Genomic DNA, 21,499 nt, shown 5'->3' with positions numbered 1-21,499 from the left:
TGATAAAGTGTAAAAGGAATGAAAGTGCCTCTTAATGCATTTGTATGACAAGAATGTTCTAATAGCATTAAAAATGAGCTTGTAACTCAAAATATTACTGTGGTGGGCTCCAAACTAGGGAATTCTTAGTGTATATAGTATGTCTTTGAGTTAAACAGGAGTATTTGTAAAGCTAAAACTGTTTTCTTCTTTCTTTCCTTTTCCCTTTTTCATGTATCACTTTATTAAGATTTACTCAGACTTCTGATAGTTAAACCTTGGGAATTATTGATCCATATTAACTTGCTTAGGGGACACTTTAATTTCCAAGGACTCCCAATGGATCCTTCTTGTTGTTACATCTTTGAAGTGAGTGGGTTTGTATTTTGGGTGCTAGGTACTGTAAGACTTTTTTTTTCCAGGTGTATTTTAAAGCCTGTTAAACAATTGCCATTCTTTAATGCTTTTCAGTTTTCTTTTAATGGTTTTAATGAACTCATGCTAATACAGACATTGTTTATTCATTTCCTTGTGCTAGTGGCCAAGAGAATCGCTATGTTGGGTTTGGCAACACAGTAAACCCTCCAAAAAAAGAGGATGACTTCCTGAACAATGCTATGTCCTCACTGTACTCGGTAAGGAATTGCTTTAAGTGACCTCAGTTACTATTTTCATCTATCCCCTGTTATGAGAGGATATAAATGGAGAAGAGAAACTGAAAGCTGCAGGTAGATATGGAGAGATGCAGAGTATTGGTTGTATTCTCAAAGAGTGAAGATGATACTGGTGGATTTTAAAGGGAAAAATGAAGGGAGAAACTTGAGCAAAGCTTAGGAATTGTGTCTGGTATTTGTCATACAAATAAATAAATGAGGCTATAGAAATGGATTAAGAACTGATACTCAACAAGGCTTGGAGAGATGAAAGTAATTACCTGTTGGGAATAGCAGTTAGGCTGGCAATGGTCTAAATAGATTAGCTATATTAGGTATGTTCAGTGGAAAACAACTGAGATGTGTGTGTAGAGCGGTGCCAAGAACTCTGAGCAGTGATGAAAACATTCGAAATGCTTGTGACAGCATGTGAAGAGGTAACAGCATATGGTTGAACAGTTGTCATGATTGAAGCAGAGATAGTGAAAGATGCATTGTTGAAGGAAAATGAGGGTAAAGTCAGAGGGAGTTGGGGACATACTGGGGCTTTGATAGGCTGCAGAGTGGCAGTACTGACCAGTATTTGGGATTTGGAATCACTTTGGAATACAATAAGGTTTTCTACTGGGGTTTTTGGCCAGTAGATTTCTGTGGAGCCTCATCTGTCTAAATACGTGCACTAGGTTCCATTGTTGTTTTTAAAAAAGACAGTAATTTCTCTAGAGCACAGTAGACAAAGGTAGTGCCTGAGTCTTTGACCAGTATTCCAGGTGATTCCATAGGATGCTTTGTACAGGTCTGCTGAATATTTTCTAGTTATGTCATAGATTGTAGACCAGAGAATTCAGATTAGAAAACACATTTATAACGTATCTCAGCTGTGCTAAGACAGCAAAGGAGAGATGTCACTGTTCATTATCCCAGTTATTGTCAACTGTTAGTTGAACACAGAATCTCTGTGAAACTTATGATCAAAATGCCCTCTTGTGACCACAGGTACATATTACAGTGCGATTTTAAGGCCTTGATTATAGTGGGGCTGAATATTTTTCATGTAGCCGTTTATAGAAGAGTATCATCTGAAGCACTCAGATCTGTTCAAATTACAGTGGATTTGCACAAATAATGGAAGTTCATTGCTGTATTACAGTTAAGTGAGAGTATAATTTTTGCTGTTCCTAGTGAGTAGTTCTCATGACTATATGACAAGCTGTATTGCAGAACATGTAATACTGAGCACCTGGTTATTCACTATATTATATATGTATATATATTTAAGTTATGCATATAACTTACAGCATTCTCACTTTCTTTAAAGGGATGGAGCAGTTTTACAACTGGAGCAAGCAAAATTGCCTCTGCTGCTAAAGAGGGTGTAAGTAAACAGTGTATTTCAGTGTAATCCTTGTAAACTCAGAGGTTCTGTTAGTGTTTTAGTAGTGATGTGTCTTTAGAAGTACTGTCAGTGCAAAATGAATTCTGCTCTTTGTATAACTTTGCCTGTGGCATATAAAATAGATGCATTTTGAGTGCAGATCTTTGCCTTAACTGTTTCTCAAGCTTCTGGATGTTGTTAATTCATCCACTGGATGATGGTGGAAAGAGGTGTAGTCTGTGTTGAAGAGCTTTTCTTAGCCCTGTTGTAGGCTGAGAATGCTTCCCCAGAGCAATTTGGAATGCCAGAGGTCATCATATGGATCTCCTCTGTTTGCTGTGAAATTCTGGCAAAGCTCCATTCATCTTGGAGAGGATCATGCAGCACTTCTACATGTGTGTATTTAAAAAGCAAGGGGTTTATTCCATAAACTTGAATATATTTTCTCCTTTTCACAGGCTACCAGGTTTGGATCTCAAGCAAGTCAAAAGGTGATTATAGATTTTGCTCTTTCTTATTGACTGTAACTAGCTTTAAATGTCATGTACTTGCCTGCACTGATTGATTTAGATGTGAACCTGAACAGACCACTGTGTCTTTCCTTTGTAGTGTACAGTAATTTTACGCTCTCGCTTTGATTTCCATGGGAATTGCATGGGAACTGCAGTGACCAAATTAAGGAAGAAATAAACAGTGGTGCTCTGCTGTGTGTAACTGTTGGGTGGACTGGAGAGGCAGTACAATGAAATGCTTTAATTCTTGCATGCTTGCAAGCTTCAAATACCCTTATTTTATGTTTGTGAACCTTAAATGTTCCCTAACTTGAAGTAGGTTTCTTGGTGATATAATGCAAGCCATTGCTAAAGTCTAATAATGTATAACAAATATGAACTGCTTAATATTGTTATGAAATTAACTTGTAGAGCATTAGCCTGGCATGTTTTCTGCTCTGTGTAGGATGGTATTGCCCAAAACCAGTGTGAAATGCAGGTATTGCTGCTCAGACAGATGTTTGCAGTATTATATTAATATTCCAGATAGCAAATTTGGATGTTTTGCAAAAAAAACTGTCTTGTGAAAACACCCAGACTTGCCACTTAGAAGCTTTAAAGTATTCGCTGCTTGGGGAATACTTTGAAGTATTAAAGTAAAATACCAAGTGTTATACAAATCTTCCTCTTTCACTCCTTCCAGCAGCTTCCCTTTTAGCTAACTCTTCTTTCTTTAGTATTATGAGCAAATGTAAATGTAATATTAGGTGTGAAAGCTCATCACATGTACTGACAAGGACCACAGCAACACAGTGCTCTAGAATCTAAGCTGTGTTACTGATGCCTAAGCGTTGTTCCTGAAACATCTGATCCTTTGCCCTGTAGAAGAGACTGAACATCTTTTTGATGTAATACATTGTTTAAAAGTCTGTTGGGTGGCCAGTGAGCAAACACACTCACTCTTTGTCTTGTCAGTAGATGTTGAAGGTGGAAAAGGTTCGTGCTACTTAACTTGCCTGAAAAAATGCTGCCAAGTTTTTGCTAAAAGCTGCTTCTACCTTCCTTGCTCTTTCTCTTTTGCTGTCTGGGTAAAGTTTTGGGGCTACAAGCAGCAGCCAGAGCCGGTAACACCCTCACATATATTCTTGTGCATGGGCTCCTTGTCACTGTTTGTGCTGAATATGTGCATTTGCTCTTGAGCTGTCTTTTCTTTTCTTGCCTTAAGTCCAATCTGTTCAGAACAGTGTTGTGTGTTTCATACAATAATAGTTCTTCAGACTGACTTAAAATAGGCTAAATTGGATAGAGGATTTCAGGATTTCTGTTTGCATGTCACATCCAGGAATGCAGGATACCAATAACTCCCCTGGGGTGATGTGTGAAGGCAAACTCTTTACTAAGTGCCCTGTTACGCAGTGTTTGTAATGGTGGTTAGGATGCTATCCTCAATTCAGTAGTAGTAAAGGTGAAGAAGTGGTACAGATGGAAACATAATTGTACCCAAATCTTTGCATATTTATAATATGTGGTTCAGTAAATGGGATCGTATAAGAATTTTTCCTAATTCTAATAATGACTCCTCTTAGCTCTTAGTCTTGGTATATTACTCTTCATAACATAAACAGTTTGCCAAGTTTAACAGATTGAAGCATTTTTCAAAGGTGAAAAATGCCCTTGTTTTTCCTAAGCACTTCCCTTCCAGTGGCAACAAGCCTTATGTGATTTGCATTCACATTTCTTACGATGTGGAAGTGGGGTTACCTTTTGCCTTTGGCTTCTCAAATGACTTTTGAACTGGTAAGGAGTAGAAGTGCTGGAGATAATGGTGGTTTGGTAGAGGGGAGATCCTAGAAGCGCTGTGGCAAAGAGAAAGGCTTCTTAGACACCATGGAGTCTATGGAGGGAAGATGTTCAAGGTGCTCCATTCCAAGGAAGAACTGGAAGGCAGGCTCACACACCCTAAGCAATGTTAGCAATAAGATACAAACCCTTAGGAAACAAAGCTTCATCAGCCTCTGCTAATGTTTAGACAAGGATACTGGGCCTTTTGGATCAATGGGGCTAATTCAGAAGGTAAGCAGTGTAATATGGCAATTCTGAAGAAAAGTTTACATCAGTCAAAGGCTTATTATGGTAGTAGGAAAAGGAATGATTTCATATGAAGCATTTGCAAACCCTGCTGTCCTTGTGAGTGTACTCAGATAAGTACAGCGTCCTTATGCATCTTGTTCTGCATTGCAATAGATTTCTGAAGTTCATTGCTTTCTCTCCTTGCAAACCTGGAGCTTTAAGTAAAGATTACAGAAATCTTCTGTCACAGCCTTTGCTCTTCTGTACTGCTTAGAAACAATGGGGCTGTTATTAAAGATGACAATACAGCATTACAAGACAGAAAAATGGAGGAAAAATTGGCCCAAAAGATCTAGTTCTTCAAGTAATCCCATTAATAAGGAGAAATAAGGGTGGATGAGGTCAGTTCTTCCAAATACTCAGCTGCAGGGATTAGCAAGGGCCCCATCTCTGAGGCTGTTGCTGGTTGATCCATTGCTTCTGCTTCCAGTGCAAGGTCAGACTTTGCTTGGGCTCTGGGCATCTCCAACAACCTATTGCTGTGTACATCTGGTTTTCATGTATTTTCTTTTACTGTTTCCTGTAGCACTGTACTTTGTGTGCTTTTCAGCTCATTCTGCTTGTTTGAATCAAACCTCTTGCAGCCTTCATGTGTTTTTGGAGATACTGCTGAGAAATGAGCCTGCAGAAGATGTTGGCTGTGGTTTTTTGGTGCTTGGTTGGGTGTTTTTTTAAGGAAACTATAACTGACTTTGTTTTTGTTTTGCTTTTAAATAGGCATCAGAGTTAGGTCAGACATTAAATGAAAATGTTCTCAAACCTGCACAGGAAAAGGTAACTTTGGAACTAGTAAATTACTTGTAGAACTTGATTATCCTCACTTAGGGAGGGATCTTTTTCCTCCTGCCACAAGTGCCTGGATTGCCAGTGTGTCCTTCTGTCCTACATACACCAGCGCGGTAGCAAAGAGGAAACAGCAAATAGTTCAGTTGTACTCTGGTTGATCAAAGTTTTAATATCTAAATAAGCATGTATAAAAAAATAGAGGATGTAATGGATATAACAGCATTTAATCTCTCAAAACTAAATCTTTTTGTTTAATATAATTATAACATGCCACATTTACAGATACTTTTGTACTGGTGTTTATATGCTCAGCATTAGTGTAGTGACAGCTTCTTCAAACTCTATATAATTCCCTTCAAAAACTTCAGAAGACTGAGGTTCACTCCATCATAGATCAATGGACTTCATATGTAATTTCCTTAACTTCATTAGTTTTCCTATATTTTGAGTCACTTTCAGTTTGGTTTGGTTTGTCTTTATGCTTTCTGTTATAGCTGTTAAGCACAACTAAGTTTGTCGTAAGGTTTCAGTAGTACCCTTGGTTTATGACTTAATTACTAATACTTTGATTCACATAGGTGAAAGAGGGGAAAATATTTGAGGAGGTCACCGTGGGGGTATCCCAGTTGGCCAGCAAGGTATGAAGTGGCCTTCCTGCTCTTAAGGAGGCCACACACACAAAGCCAGTCTCCATATTCTTAACAATGCAGCTTTAGTCTCTGCTCGTGTTAAATACAGATATATTGGAAGTGTAACATTCAGTACTTCTGCTAGGGTGTTATAAAGCTGTTCCAGGCATCATGTAGCCCTTGTAGTAGTTTCACCAAGGGCATGATATAGAGTTACAAGGCAGCCTGTGTCCCAAACATCAACAGAAAATGTCTGCTGGAGAATATGGAGACAGCTTGTGTTGTATTTGTACAATTACACTTACTAATGTGCTCTACCTTTTTTCTTTGTCATCTCTTGCTGTCATTGCTTGGTAATGGGGTAAGTGCTCTCTCCAGCTGTGAGGTGCAGAAGTCCTGCACAAGCTAATAGCTGTTTTGATGACTTTTATGGTGTTACTTAGGAGGGTCTGTACTTCTAACACAGCACTGGAAGCTCTGTCTTACTGCCTTAAATGTTGGAAATATTTCAATACAATAAGTCATGTTTATTCTAGAGCTCAGTTTTTGGCCTATTTTACATGGGCAGTGAAACAATACCACTGAAACGGTGAAAATGGTTTTGTAGCACAGTAGAAATATACATACTAGTTACATGAATCTTAACATCAAAACACTGGTGCTGTCATTAAGTTTAATTTTATGTGTGGAATAATTCCAGCATTTTTGACAGGGAAGTCTAGGAGAGAATTCTGTTGACTGCTATTGACAGTGATGGGTGACAAAGCTGAACTTGACCAACTTCTCACGTCTTCCAGCATCCCAGTTCTGTCAAATATATGTTCTTTACATCAATCACAAAACTGCCCATCAAGAGCAGTAGTGACTTGTGAGTGAAATTTACTGGTGCAATGTGTTCTCTTTATCTGAACAAGTGGAATAATGTGGTGTGGCTTCTGCTGTTGGCCTTGGAAGAGGTGTTGGTTCACTCTGAATGAATGGAATGTCCATTTTCTTCTCTAGGTTCAGGGAGTTGGGAGTAAGGGATGGCGAGATGTCACCACTTTCTTTTCTGGCAAACCAGATGATAATGCTGACAGGTATTATTATTATTATAATTATTATTATTAGTTTCTCTTTAAACATGTAATTTTATCACCTATATATTCTTTGCAGTATAATAGTAGCAGGTAATTTTTACATGGGAAGAGGTGGTTCTGTGCATGTCCCTTTACCTTGGGCTTACTAAGGCTGTTGAAAATGTATGAATTAGAATAAAAACTTGCGCTATTCAGAGCAATATATTTAGTTCCAGTTTTGTTTAAGCAAAGGGCAGGAACATTATAATTTGCTTTGTTTGTGATCATTTATTATGGTTGTCATAACTGATTTATTTCTACCTTCTTGGTGTTCTTTCCCCTATAACAGACCCCCGGAGGGAGGCAGCTACCAGAACAGTGGTGGGGAGAGCTACCAGAACAGTGCTGTAGATCAGAGCTTCTGGGAGACCTTCGGCAACTCAGATCCACCAAAAGCTCATAAATCTCCAAGCAGTGAGAGCTGGACCTATGTGGACAATTCCACAGAGAAGAAGAGCTCCGATAGCTGGGACGTGTGGGGCTCAGGAACAGTCTCCAACAACAAGAACAGTAACAGCGACAGTTGGGAAAACTGGGAAACCAACTGGGAAAATTCAGGAGGAGAGAGCAAGACCAGAAAACCTCCTAAGGCAACGAAAAAGGCATCTTCAGCTGGTGATGGGTGGGATAACCAGAACTGGTGAACTCTGTTAACCCTGTTTTGCACAGCTACCAAAGGGAGGCTGTGCTGGCTGATGGAGGGGAGAAGATTTTACATGCAGTTGGAGTATTGTGGTTGACCTTTACTGATCTGTTACTTTTGTGCTTCCTGTTCATTCTCCTTTCTTCTATCCTGGTTTAGAAAAACAGAAGTAGCATCTGAATCTTTTATTGCATAAAGGTGGCTCTCCCTTTTTTAAGCCTAGTGCTGACTGTATCCTCCTTGCACTGTCAAAGCTGGGTACAGTGACTCTCTTAACATGACAGTTCAAAGGGAAGAAAGCAGTGCAAGCGCATCTTCATGGCACGGCCTTGCATGTATAGGTTAATAGATGTTCATCCAATCCTTGTGTAACTTGAGATGACCTGAGGTGTTCAGTGCAAAGGAAGGACAGGGTTTGTCTTGAAAAGATATCCATTAAATAACAAGCTGCGGTTGAATAGATGTATTTCAAATGCCTTACGGATTGCTGTGACAATTGCTGTCTGACAATTCAAGATGGCCATTAAGATATTTTCTATTGCAGCTTTGATTTTAAACTTTGAGGGTTCTTTTTTAGCCTTTTAAATCTTATTTTTTCCCCTTAATAAGGAATCTAGAGCTAGAGAATTCCTTGTGTAAACTCATAGTTCTGACCTGAGCTATCAAGGGATATCCAGAGTGGCTCTGCCTGCCCTTCTTGCTCCATGGGTCAAGACTTTGTGCAGTGCAGCTCTTCTACACAGACAAAATGCCAGTCTGTGGTGTTCTCTTTCCCCCAGTTTGACTATTTTATATAGTCTGGTTTTTATTCTTGTCTTTCTTCCTTCTACCCATCATTTTTATCAGAAGAGATAAAATAGAAATCATTCTGCTGCTCACAGCCTTTTGGATGTCTGTTTGGCAGCTTGGCAGTGAAACAGATCTATAGAAAAGATTCCAGTAATATAAAGGAGATGGAAAATATGAGGACATTGAGGAGAGTGGCTGGCAGCAAGCCCCTTCAAGATGAGTAGATGTCTGGCTTCGATAGTAAAGTTTAAGTTAAGCAGATGTTTTCCAAATGAATCTTTAATATGTCAAACTATCTCAGTTTCTGTCTTGGATTTCTCCACATTTTCTTCCTCGATCTTGTTAAAGAAACCCTATTTTGGGAACTCCAGAAACTCCTTGTCAGCATTAAGGAATGGAATAGAAGATTCAGTTATGTCTCTGCTTTGACCCCACAAACTGCTTTGCATGAAACGAACCATAACTTCTACAGAAGAACTGTGACTGTAAGGACAAAGATGTCCTATGTATCCCATTTTATTTTTGGGGTGGATTGTAAATGTACACTCCGCCCAGAAACAAGCAGCTCACTTGGAAACTTCAAATCATGATGTCATTGCATAGTCTGCTTTCATACCAGCATGGAGTTCTCTACTGTGGATCTTGATACATGCCTAAAAAAGCCTTTTCTTAAAACGAGTTAATTTCTTCAAGCAAACAACTTAAGTTGTCAAAGTTCCCTTAAATACTGCTTCATCTCTTTTTTTCTCTTCTTGGATGTTTTTGAGCCTACAGTAATGTGAAGAGATTTAAAGGGAAGGGAAATTATGAATCGCTTCAAAAGTAGCAGATTTTAAAGGCTTCAGTCTATGTAGGAGTAGCTCTATTTATAGCCTCATTCTGTATTTCTATTAGTAGGATCTTTCAGATGGTGAGCAAAGTATTTTTCTAGTCTTCTCTAGCCCTGTCCTGTGAGACTTGGCATGTCTCTTTATTCCCCTTGCTTCTCCTGACAGTGTGGTCTCTGCAGGACCCAGACACTACTCCAGGCTGAGCCATCCGAGGCACGTTCTCACCACCACGCTGACCCTTTGGAAGTGAGAGCTCTCAGTTTACAATGCTGCTTGTGGGTACCATTGCAGACGTTTACAGCCTGACTTGGAAAACAAGGCTTTTGTTCTTCTTTTCCTCCAGTTCCAAGTATACCTTTGTCATAGCTTAACTGCATGTCAAACGTAACCTTGTATTTTGATGCATACACCTCTGTTGCCTACTTGTCATTTGTGTGCTGCCCAGTCCGAAGCTGTAATGCATGTGCTCAGAGCAAGTGCCACATGGGTGGCAAGTGGCACTGCCTGGTCCTTGACCAACGGTTTGTCTTTGTGAAGTGTTGCGGTGATGGCAAAACCTATCCAATGGGTTGCACTGCTGGTGTCTGTCTGGAGTGATGTGAAGCTGATCCAGCTTCCTGTGTATGACTTTACTACACTTTCATAAACCTCCTGAAATAGCTTGTGGCGGGGTAAGCTTTATTTCAGCCCATTCAATCAACAGTGAATCAGCATTCAATAACTGTGATGTGTCTGTGTGCGTTCTCCTCAGCTGTGTGGCCTGCCTAAGGGGAAACTGGTTGATTTTCATCACTTGCAGCTGTGATTGGCATGAGCCATTGGTTTCTCTGGTTTTAGTTTTGTGTCTCTTGAAACTTTATGTACTGAATGAACCTAAACAGCCAGAGCGCTACTCAGGCAGGAGCTTTGGGTAATGATTTGTCTTCCAGTTGAGGAGACAGGGGCAGAGCAGTTGCTGTCTCTCTTCTTGCAGTGCTGTAGAGAGGCAACAAAATGCTACAAAACCCAGAAAGGTTTTATTGGGAGACAGTAAAAACCAGTATAATGGTATAAAACATAACTGCAGCCACAAAACTATTACCCCAGCTGGTCTCAGTTTCACAGGCAGATGGATATTTTTTTATGACCTGTCTGAATACTTTCCTGTGTCTTCCTAAGGAGAGGGTGAAATGAGGCATTTTTGTTTGTAAAGCCTCTGTTTTAGTGGACTTTACTCCCATCTTCTTTCCACTGTGTTTTACCAGTTAAGTCCTACAAGCAAATTGCAGTAGGTGAAATGAGCACTGCGACAATCAGACATTGCAGTGTTTGGTTTAGATTCCCTGGTGTTTCAGACTGGTTTATTCCTTAGTATGGCTTCAACTTTGGGAAATACAGAGTACTTGGATTCCTGCAGGTGGTCTGGTATAAGAGAAACTTCATGACATTCGAACTAAGTCCTGCTTGCAAAACAGTGAAGGTCTTGGAGAATGTCCCCAGACCAGGAATCTCATCCCAAGAGTTAGGGATTACTTTATCATTTCTCTCTTGAAACCTGTTAAGAATTACTACATTTCAAGAAGGCCTTGGCCAGCTCTCCCTTGTGGTTGGGACCTCCAGGATGATTCTGCTGCTTTGATTTTTCCAGGCCAGACTGTGTAACATTCCATGGGTTCATAATGTACTTATCAGTGTAATGATCTGTGCAATAATTTAACAAGTGTAGGTAAAACCTTTCTTGCTGAATCCAGCATACATTTAAAGATACAGTTGTCCTCTTGGAGAACAGTGGCCTACAGAGGTGTTTCAGCTCCCACCTTGCTTTGGCAGTACTGAAAGAAAGGTTTGAGCAGGCATTTAAACAGGAATCAAGCAACATTTCAATGTCCATTCTTAGGGTTTGACTGTAGTGACTTTAGTGACCTCTAGCAGAGCCCTCTGTCATTGTCACACCCATGGAAGCTTGGTCAGTATGGAATGCTGTATCTTTAATCTTCCTGCTGTGTTTTTGTGATGTTCACAGGGATGGCCGTTTCAGTGAACACTATTCATTGATCTGTAGAGTGGTACCAGGCTTGAACTGCAGTGTCAGCTTTTAAAGAGCATTATAATAAAGCAAAGAGAAACAGAGCACAACAGTGTTCAGCCCTTATTCAGGAGACTTTAGTTAACTTGAAACCCACATGTGTTGTTGTAGCTTTTGTGGCCTGTTGAATGAAGTAAGTTAGTTCTTGCTGTGGTTAGCAGCACAGAGTAAACTCAAACTGGGATGCTTCAGAATGAAAAAGTACTAAAGTATTGGAATTGTCATGTTGGAGGAGAGTGACTGACAATAACAGCACAAATGTGTGTCCTGATGTTGTGCATATTCTTCACTGATAGAAAGAAAGGAAGCTGATGGTGTTGGCAGCAGAACCCAAACCATGTGTATCGTCTTTATATTCATTCGAATGTCATACTCTAAATGCTGATTTGAGATCTATTTGAGTTGGGAACAGTTTTAAGACAACATTGGTTGCCTCCTTTATTTCAAGCGAACTAAAATACAGAAATTAGCAGTTGCAAGTAGATTTATGTGCTCTGAGGTCTTTACTCATCTACAAAGGCACTTAGCACAGGAGAAAAGGTCACTTTTAAAGCAGTTTCCCCTTCCAAGAAGAGTGATTCCTGTGATGGATTGTTCAGCTGGTGGTGGTGCTGAGCATCAGATTCCAGTTCCCTTCATCAGCCAAGCAGCCACGTGAGTACTCCAGATGATTGCACTGAGCTTTATGGAAACTTGAAGTATCTTCCATTATGTTCTTGGTCAGCAGGACTGAATCCTGTTTGCTGCGTAGAAGTGATTTTACTGAGGTTTACACACAAGAAGTAGAAATTTGGTTTGGGTAGCATCACTCCACTGATAACACTATCTGTTCTCATCATAACAACCCCCTTATGGGCTGCTCTGTGAGTTGGACGTAAAGCTTTCAGCATTTGGTTCTGGAGGGAAGTTTTGGTCTCTGTTCTGACAGCATGTGGAGGCCAGTGGCCTAGAAATACACAGAATACTATGGAAAGCAGTAATGTGCGTTCTGGATTTCAAGCTGAGCACCATTAGCAAAAGCTGAGCAAAAAAGCAAAGTCTGGACCAGACCTTGTCCTATCACTACGAGCCCTCGTCAAAAGTCCATCTCCAGATTGCAGTCATTGGGTGAATACTGAAGGGGAGGGTGAGCTGGGGTTGGGTTGTCCTGTTGGGAAGCTGAGCCCAAAGCTCCGATGTTCATGCAGTGTGATCGTTCATTGTCTGTTAAGTCACTCATTCACAAGGAGGCCAAGGCGTGTTGCCTGCTTGCCTTGGCTGCAGCTCTTTGTGCTCTGTCAGCAAGAATCTGTATCTCATCAGATGCAGGAAAATAAAGCAGCTTTCTCTGCTGGTGTTAGGGTTAGGATAGATGAAACCACTGTGGTTTTCTATCCCCAAAGGATGCTTTATGTCTGAATTTCACCAGCGCTGCCACAACGGCAGCGTTTAAACTGGGTAAAAATGGAAAACGTTAAATGAAACACTGAAGACACTGGAGGAAAAGCCTCCTTGTAATCACTGAGAACAAGTGGGAGAGACTTAATCTGGTTACAGGGCTGCCAAGAGCACCGCTGTATTGTACCTCACTAGGGTCCATGACTGCTGCTCAGGCAGGAAAATCAGTGCTATCAGCTCTCCACGCTTTGTAAACTGAGTTTTGTCTTTCCCTTTAAGCCCTGCCCAAGTGTGCTCCCTCTTATCCATTTGCTTGTGCGTTCCTAACAGTCTGGGTTCTGCAGGATGTGTTCCTTGGGATGAAGCTCCTCCGGATCAGTCCCAGTGCAAACTTTGCACTGGTTGTGATGAAGGACTGGGGCATCTACCGGCTCCTTTTGGAACCTGTGCTCAGAGGGATGCTGCCGGGGAAGAGCCTCACTTCTCCTTCCTTCCTCTAGAGGGGATGGTGTTACCGTGCATGGCTGCCGAAGGAGCCCAGCTTAAGGAAGGCTTGAATACCTGCATGCAGGGTTAGAAATGTGCTCCTGTACCTGCTTATCTACAGCCCCATCCTGTCCTCTGCCTTTGACTTTCATGCTGTGTTAAGCCTACACGACACGAATTCCTCTTCTCCAACCACACACACATACTCCTTTGATTTTACTTGCTACTGTAGGAAGTAGCTCTCCCTCTTCTGCACACCAGGCTGGATGGAGGCAGTTTAAAGCTATACCAAATACAGGTTCTGTGGTAGGTTGAAAGCCCTTTGCCGTCAAACTGGTGTAACAGCCCTTTCTCTACAAGAAGAAAGCATCAGACCCATGGTACAGAGCCAGGGCAGGGCTGTGTTCTCCATCACTCCTGATACAGATGGGGAATAGCAATAGCCAGCTCTTTAACGGATAGCGGTAGGATTGCACTCACCCTGCCTGGAGCAGTTCCTTTGGCTGTGTCAGTGCAGGCTGACTGTAGTGCAATTAGCACGATTGCAGCATGAGACCGGAGACTTTCCCAGCTCTGAAGGTTCAGGGCTTCTGCTCTGGGAGAGATGTGGGTCTAGAACTAACATCTCACTTTGATCTTCAGACCACAGTGAAGAGCCTCACCCCGAGGGTGAACAGAGGGAATCAAACTCCTCTGGCCTTCAAAGTCTCACCCAAACGCTGCTACAGGAGCTGCCAGTTAAGGCCTATTCCAAGTCTCTCATGTTTCTCCTAATAGCTGTGGAGGAATGGGGAAGTGAGGATGACGCAGGTTCCCTGGCTTGTGGCATGAGAGAGTTTCTTTTGTTGCTGCTGTTCTTTGTTCTTTGTTTGGGTTTATTTCCCAATGAGAACTTTCATTAGTTCACCATGAAGGTGAGTCCTTGGCTGTGATTTCATAGGCTGCAGCTCCTGGAGCAGTGCAGCTGTGGGAGTTTTTCAGGGGTTTAGGGTGCTTTATTGCAAGTTGAAGTTCTATTCTTTGTAGTTTTTGTGAACCACAACTGAGCTGTAATTGCTTAACATTAAGGGAAACAAAGATCCCTCTATTTGCTGTTGTGAAGCCAGCCAAATTATTTTGACTTCATTTGATTGCTTGGGATTAGCAACGCTTCTTTCCTTTGGGAAGAAGCGATCTACATTGCTCTAACATCCCACTTTATTTTCCAGAACAAAATGAAGGACACTCAATGACGTGAGAGCTCCAGCTCAGGTTTATAACGTTCTAATGAGAAATAGCTGAATAACGTGCTCATTTGCTGCCACTAGAAGGTAATAAATCTGCCCAAACTTCTGAGGCTGTAGGAATGCTGTTGTCCCATCCCATTACCAGCTTCCAGCACAGAAACTAAGGGGTTTCTATGGTGCAGCACACATCTATGGTGTGCAGCAACTCAAGGCTGGCTTTAACCACTAAGAGACCATTCCTTGGGTGCTGTTGGATGACATCTCCACGCAGGACCCCCCTGGCTATCCCCGATGTGGGGTTTCCATGAAGGTGTTGGCTGTGCGGTGGCCTCCAGCCTTTGCTGTGCTGCCATCAATGAGTTAAGAGCAAACAGCCCCGGGGCTGGACTCTGAGCTTTGCAGCCAAACAGGAACCTATTTGCTGTAAGCAGCAGGGAGAGCCCGGCTCCTACACAAGGCTGGCTGGGCTCCAGGGGAGCGCACCTTGCTAGGGACAAGCAGGGAATGTATCCTGTGGGCAGCACGGGGACGTTTCATGCTCAGAGGAAACACAGACCCTGTGAAATGGGGGTTTTATCGTGTTGATGTTGGTTGTGGGGATTGTTTTGTGTTTCGCAGCCCAATCGCATTCCATGTGTGGGGCGAGAGGCGGTGACTGGTGGCTAGAGCCAAGCTGGTGGCATCCTGTGTGCTGGATCCAAGCAGGGAAAAATCCCATTCCCAGCCTGTTTCCAAACCCTCCTGCCCTGCACAGGAGATTCCTCCAGCTCCCTGCTTGAAATGCAGAGCTTGAGGTGCTGTGGGGAGGACAGGACAGTGGGTAAGGGAAGGACTGAGGCGCATATTGCAGTAGCTGACAGGGATGGCTGTGACAGCTCATGGTGCTCTGTGCTCTCTCCTGACTTGCTGCTGCAGGAAGGGAGCACTTCACTAATAGTTCTGTATCTCTTATGTATTTATAACCTAAAACCCAACTGATCTAATTCCATCCTGACTTTTCCCCTGCACTGCTAGGGAAGAAAAGAGACAGATAAAGAAATCAGTGTGTGATAAACCTTCCTCCTTTAACCACTTGGCTGTACACAGAGGTGCCTCTGTCTTTGCTGAGCATTTAATGAATCAAATCACTAATCTATTGAAACAGGAAAGTTCAGACACTGCAGTTCCTCTGTAGAGAAGACCCAGATGCAGTGACCCCTCAGTGCTGCGTGCAGATTCAGTGACTCCAGCGCCATGCTGTGAATAGCACTTTCCATCTGTACATCTAGCTGATAAGTAAACCTAATTAATCCCTGCATGTATGGGAGTGGGAGAGGCCTACCTAGGGATAGGGACTGTTTTTTCCCAACCCTGCAATGCTGTCAGCATTGTGGAGTGATGGGGAATGATGGATGAGGGGCTTCAGCAATGCGGGTGATGACAGTGCCCTGTTCTGTGCTGCGATGGGGAGCGATGGGATGGGCAGTGCTGAAGGAGTTGGCACATGTTCCCATTAGGAATGAAGGATTCTGCAGCGGGGAGCAGGGACAAGTCCTGGGAGCACCTTAAAGACCTGGCACAGACAGATCAGCATCGTGGGAGCGGAGGCATTCCAAGAGCTGCCCCAGGCTGCCTGGGCGCACAAGGGGAGCCTGTTCTCCTGCATTTATGGCACAGCGTGATCAGCAGGACCCGGGGCAGCCTGGATAGAAGGAGCCTTGTTGGTCAGCCCACCGCTGCTGCTCCCCACACAGCTGCAGTGCCTGTTTGGCTTGGACAGGAGCACTGAGGCAGGGATGGATTCAGCCCCAATAACTACATTGCTGCTGCTCCTCCGTCAGCACAGAGCAAGTGGTGATGCTGGCCAGAGGAAGAACAAGGTACCTGCAGCTACAGCAGTGCCTTTATCCCGTGTTGCCTGTTCCTTGTTTGTCCTAGAGAAGAGAAGGCTCCTTAAGGGGAGACCTTAGAGCAGCTCCAGTGCCTAAAGGGGCTGCAGGGAACCTGGAGAGGGACTTGGGACAAGGGATGTAGGGACAGGCCAAGGGGAATGGCTTGAACCTGCCCGAGGGGAGACTGAGCTGAGCTCTTAGGCAGAAGCTCTTCCCTGTGAGGGTGCTGAGGCGCTGGCACAGGGTGCCCAGAGAAGCTGTGGCTGCCCCATCCCTGGCAGTGCTCAAGGCCAGGTTGGACACAAGGTTGGAGCAAGCTGCTCCAGTGGAAGAGGTCCCTGCCCGTGGCAGGGGTTGGAGCTGGAGGAGCTTTAAGATCCCTTCAACCCAAACCATTCCATGATTCCATCTTGCTTTGCCCTCAGCTCTTTTCCCACTCTCTGTCTGTTTGCTCCAGCTCTGCTTTGTACTTGCCTCTCTGGAGGTGGGCAGTGCATATCTGGATGCCTGCTTGCTGACAACAGTACTGATGTCTCTTACGGTTATGCTTTTATGGTTGTGTCTCTTATGCCCACCTATTAAGGTGAGCAATGGTACCCTCTCTGGGAAGGCCTGAGCTGTAGGACACTGAGCTTGTTTGGGGGTGCCAGCTCACTGCTACCCTGCAGCAGGAGGGACACAGGCTCCCTTTGGCTTTGGACCTTGGCCCTGGCTGCTGCCTGCTGTGCTCCTGAGCTGGTTTGGTTGAGCAGTGCTATGGCATAAGGGGGTTGTAAGCCTGGAAGTGTCTGTGGTGCTGAGGTACTGGGTAAGTAGCTGCTGGCTGATGAATTGCTGCTAAAGATGATCTAAATAAAGCCAGCATTTACTTTACTGCTGCTTTATTCAGCTTCAAATTGAAGCAGAATCTCCTTAGCTGGTAGAATTTCCTTCCCTTCCCTCGTCCTCTTCTTCCCCAGGGTCTCTTTTGGTGGCTTTCCCCCCTCTTTTGCATGTTTGATGTTTAGGTCTCTATGCCTGGCAGTATTTTTCACTCCTACTTTAACTAATGGAAATACAATTGCACATGCATCCAATGGTAATGATGGATGTAATTAACCACCTCCACATCCGGGTTCCTCTGCCTGTTTCTTTGCTGAACACCATCGCCTTCAGGTCAGCTCTGGCATCTCACATTGTGGAAATGGCTGGGAGCACCTGGGGCAGGCATGAGTGCCTGGAGGTAGGTTTTGAAGGCTGTAGCACCATACAAAGAGCTTGGAGCCAGAGTCATCAGTGCCAGCTCTTGCAGATCGCAGCCTGGGCTTCTCCATCCGGCCTCTGCCATGGCTACTCAACAAGGAAGGGCTCAAACTGCTCCGAGCACACTTTTCAGCAAGTGTTGGCCATGGTGTTGGATGCAGCTCACTTCGGGAGTGATGGAAAGCCCTTAGGGAAGAGGATGAGAACAAGCCCCATGGCTTGCACTGGGGAATGGCACATCTTGAACCCTTCATGGGGAAGTCACAGCCTAAGGAAGTGCTTTGTCCATCTTACTGGTAATCAAACCCCTCATCCCACAGCCTGTGCATGGCCAGAGACTGCTGGAGTCATCGAGACAGAGCAAGCAAAAGGACCCCTTTCCCTGGACCTGCACCTTCGCTGTTCCCGCTGTAGCCCGGCTGGATGCGAGCGGGTGAGAAACCAGGAAAGCCGGGATCAGATTGCAGCAGGCTCCTCCTCCAGAGACCACAGACAGGGAAGGAGAAGCGGGGAGCTGGAGCCAGCAGCTTCAGGCTGCACCTTGCCAGCCGGGCTGGGGACCACGCTGGGGGGACCGCATCTCCTCATCCCGCATCCCATGGGATGCGCTGGGCCCCCGGCGCATCTCCCCTGCTCCAGCCCGGCATGGAGAGCCTCAGCAGCAGCCTGAAGAAGAAAGCCACGGAGCAGCACTACAGGGCAGAGGTGATGATTGCAGGAGAGCAGCTGAGGTAGGAGGTGATGGGGCTCTCCAGGCTGGGGCAGGGCTGCACCCCTTTAGCAGGAGGCTCAAAGCTTTATCCTTGCGCAGCCTCTTCCCCCCATCGCTGGTGTCTCCCTGTCTCCCCAGTATCCGCTGATCCTTCACCCACCAACCCAGTGGTGAACCGGGTCCTTTCCCATGTTTCCTCATCCTGCTGCTCCTTTCAGGACATCTGCTGCCCTTCACCTCCAGGGGACTAACAGCAGGGTTCTGATGGCAATGGGTTTTTGTTCCCTTTGCATCTTCCCCCAAGTGCAGAACCTGATGTGATGGCACCAAACTTCTATGTATTTATAGTCCCAGTTCTTGTGCAGCTTCTGGGGGTTTGCTTCTTGGGAATATAGGAATATATTCTATGCAAGAAAACCTGCGTGGCTCAGAAAACTTTCCTTGTGTACCTGGGGTCAGATCCCCCCCCTGCTTCTAAGCATACATCTATGGGCTTTTCTAGCTCTTGGGCAGGGTTTGCTTGTTTGCATCTGGTGCCACCCTGCTTTGATTTGAGATGTGGGTGGGAAATAGGAACTATATCCTTGAATAACGTAAAGAGCCCAGAGCCCAAGTGTGACAGCATCAGATTCCTAATATTAGCTCAGTGCCACTCTGCTGTCTATTCTCAGTGAGTCATGTTAGCTTTAGCTTTGTTATTTGTACTGGGATTGATAATATCCAACTAAGGATTAAGGCCCCATCCTGAAGACACAGCTGATGTCCAAAGCGGATGGATTGCCAGTATACAGTGATGGTTTAGCCACGCTTCCAGCCGGTTGCCTTTCACTAATATTACTGTCCTAGCTCCCAAAATTAAGTGTTTTCCTCATGTAGCAACCGGGAAAGCTGCTGTTGGGGCTGGAGCCTGCATCAACTTTCTGCCTTCACAGGATTTGGAGCCCACGTTGTAAGTGAGGCTTTGAGAATGAACTTTACTTTCCTATATATCCTTCTATTTAACTGCTGAGGAGAAGCAGGAGCTGATGTGGGTGATGTGCACCGCTTTAGTTACAGTGCAAGAGAGGTGAAGTTATGATTTTCCCATCATTTGGTCACTGTGACTGCAGGGAGGAGAAGGGGGTAGAATAAATCTGGTTGTGAATAGAGCTCTCCCAGTATCCTGCACACTATGGCAGTTCTCATAAGCAAGGTGAAGGCATGGTGCTAGTGTGATGCTCTTCTGCGAAACAACAATAATAATAACTCATTTTCTCCCTCCCAATATTTGTCTGGAAACTTCACTCCTTAATGTGCATGCATCCCAAGCCTGTAAAAAGGATGCTGAAGCCTGAAGGGAGGTGAGATCTGTGAGGGGAGGGAATATCTTTCCATCAGTGTGGCTGCAGTGAAGTTGAGCAGGAAACACAAAATGTGTGTGGTTTTGGGGGTACCCTTCACCCCCCCATCACATCTGGAGTGCCCTGGGGCTTCCTGGTTCGGGAGCTCCCAGAATCTAGGATTTCAGATCAAGCCTGTTGCAATCTTGAATAGGAGCGAGCAGTTCAGTTTGCTAGCCCAGGGTGAACCCAATGAATAGGTGAATTCAATAGGGGAATCCAATGCAGGTAGGAGGGGTAGGAAGCACCTACAAGTGGAGAGGTGAGATCTCTCACCTCAGAGGCTGGTGTGTGCTATAACCGGGATGCTGTGAGACTGGTGCTGTTTTGCAAACACCAGAGCATCAGGAGCAGACCTGATCTGACCTGGGGCAGCCTCAATTGCTTCATGCCCCAGACCTGCTCCTGAAGCACTCAAGCTCTTGGTTGCATGGAGAGGAGCAGATGGATGTCATCCAGCTCTGTTTGGGTCTGCATGCCCCGGAAGGACCCCACAGCACCCAGTGCTCACAGTGATGGAGGGGTGGGTCCTGTGGCTGGGCACAGGGCAGTCACATCTGCTTTGGTCTGGGCAGGAGCCTGTTCCCAGTGCAGGAAGACTGGAAGGAGGGAGGTGAAGGGATGGACACCAACCTGCTGCTGGGCTCCTGCTTCCCTTGCAGCTCCTCTGGCTGAAAGGAGAATAGAACGATGCAGAGCACGCTGAGTGCTTGACCCTGTTGTGTTTGGGGATCTTACAGCCTGGTGGGTGAGGAGTTTGTGATTTGAATGTCCCTGGATGCTCAATAGGGGAAACTGAGGCAGAGAGGCTGTGTGATGACTCGGACAGCAGCAGACAGGGCAAGGCTGAAATCCCCATGTTGTGCTCCCCTTTCTTTCCCCAGGTAGGGAATAAAGAAGCCTGTAAAAGAGCCTCACCATCTGCCCTGGCTCTGCAAGCCTCAGTCAGCAAGTAACGCTGTTGTAGACACATAAACCCTCAAACATTTGTTTTTCCCTGTCCTCCGCTTCCTGCCCTGCCTCCCCTCTGGTGCATTCAATCAAACAAACCTTTGCTCCATCTTTACAGTTCTTTGGCTTCCCAGCAAGTCTGCAAATCCCTCTGAGTTTGCTTTGGCCGGAGGGATGAGTGTTCAGTGTCAGGATGCGTTTCCCAGCCAGAAATAGCTGCACAAGCAAGGGAATGCTCTGTGGGGATGGCTGGGAACAAAACAGATCCTAAAGGAACTGAGGAGAGACTGTGCTTTGGGATGCTTGTCATCCAGGGTCCCTTCACTTCCATAGGGATGCTGCTTTCTGGTCCGTGGAATGGGGGGGAAGAGGAGTTTTGGGGCTTGAGTTTCTCCCCAACAAATAGATGGAGATAATTGCCACTGATAGTTTGGTCTTGGCTTTCATAGGGCTGTTGTTTTGGGCTCATTCTTCCCCTCATCTGCTGCTGGTCGTTTTCTTTCAGACCTATAAGCTCCCATGAAGATCACACTGGTTTTGCTGGGGGTTGTTGTGTGTTCCTGGGTGGCATTCTCTAATTAATCACTCCTAATTGCAACAAATGGCTTAGCTGCAGCTTTGAATTCACACCCTGCTGTAAGCTGAGTTGCTCCAGTAGAGAGGAGCCCTTGTGCATTCTCTGCTGGTTATATCCCTCATGGTCAAGTGAAGCAGCTGCTCTCTAATAGCTCTGTTGAGCTGCATTAATCACTCTTAAACAGAAAATA

The 21,499-nt window shown here is 44.7% G+C and overlaps 2 protein-coding genes across 8 annotated transcripts in view; both read left to right on the top strand.

Annotated features, from left to right (window-relative positions):
* The window catches only part of ARFGAP1 (ADP ribosylation factor GTPase activating protein 1), a 280,382-nt gene extending 270,300 nt beyond the window's left edge, over positions 1–10,082 (top strand). For 2 of the 4 annotated variants that reach the window (XM_061361574.1, XM_061361573.1), the window contains 8 exons: positions 518–614; positions 1,951–2,007; positions 2,466–2,498; positions 3,593–3,622; positions 5,346–5,402; positions 5,993–6,052; positions 7,046–7,122; positions 7,451–10,082. In XM_061361574.1, coding sequence (XP_061217558.1) covers positions 518–614; positions 1,951–2,007; positions 2,466–2,498; positions 3,593–3,622; positions 5,346–5,402; positions 5,993–6,052; positions 7,046–7,122; positions 7,451–7,805 — 766 coding nt within the window. In that variant the 3' untranslated portion in view covers positions 7,806–10,082. The remainder of the gene's footprint in view (positions 1–517; positions 615–1,950; positions 2,008–2,465; positions 2,499–3,592; positions 3,623–5,345; positions 5,403–5,992; positions 6,053–7,045; positions 7,123–7,450) is intronic. The other 2 variants (XM_061361576.1, XM_061361575.1) reach the window with 1 other exon arrangement.
* The window catches only part of LOC133216660 (DEP domain-containing mTOR-interacting protein-like), a 51,555-nt gene that overhangs the window by 18,724 nt on the left and 11,332 nt on the right, over positions 1–21,499 (top strand). The window contains exon 2 of one of the 4 annotated variants that reach the window (XM_061361572.1): positions 18,200–18,421. In XM_061361572.1, the coding sequence (XP_061217556.1) occupies positions 18,294–18,421 (128 nt within the window). In that variant the 5' untranslated portion in view covers positions 18,200–18,293. Of the gene's footprint in view, positions 1–18,100; positions 18,422–21,499 lie in introns of those variants that run through there. The other 3 variants (XM_061361569.1, XM_061361571.1, XM_061361570.1) reach the window with 3 other exon arrangements.

This window comes from Neopsephotus bourkii, unplaced genomic scaffold, assembly GCF_033783945.1.
Source record: "Neopsephotus bourkii isolate Nb327-2 ecotype Australia unplaced genomic scaffold, CSIRO-AGI_Nbou_v1 NB_1060, whole genome shotgun sequence".
Taxonomy (NCBI): Eukaryota; Metazoa; Chordata; class Aves; order Psittaciformes; family Psittacidae; genus Neopsephotus; species Neopsephotus bourkii.
Note: the sequence above shows the minus strand (reverse complement) of the source record. Positions and strands in the feature narration are given on the sequence as shown.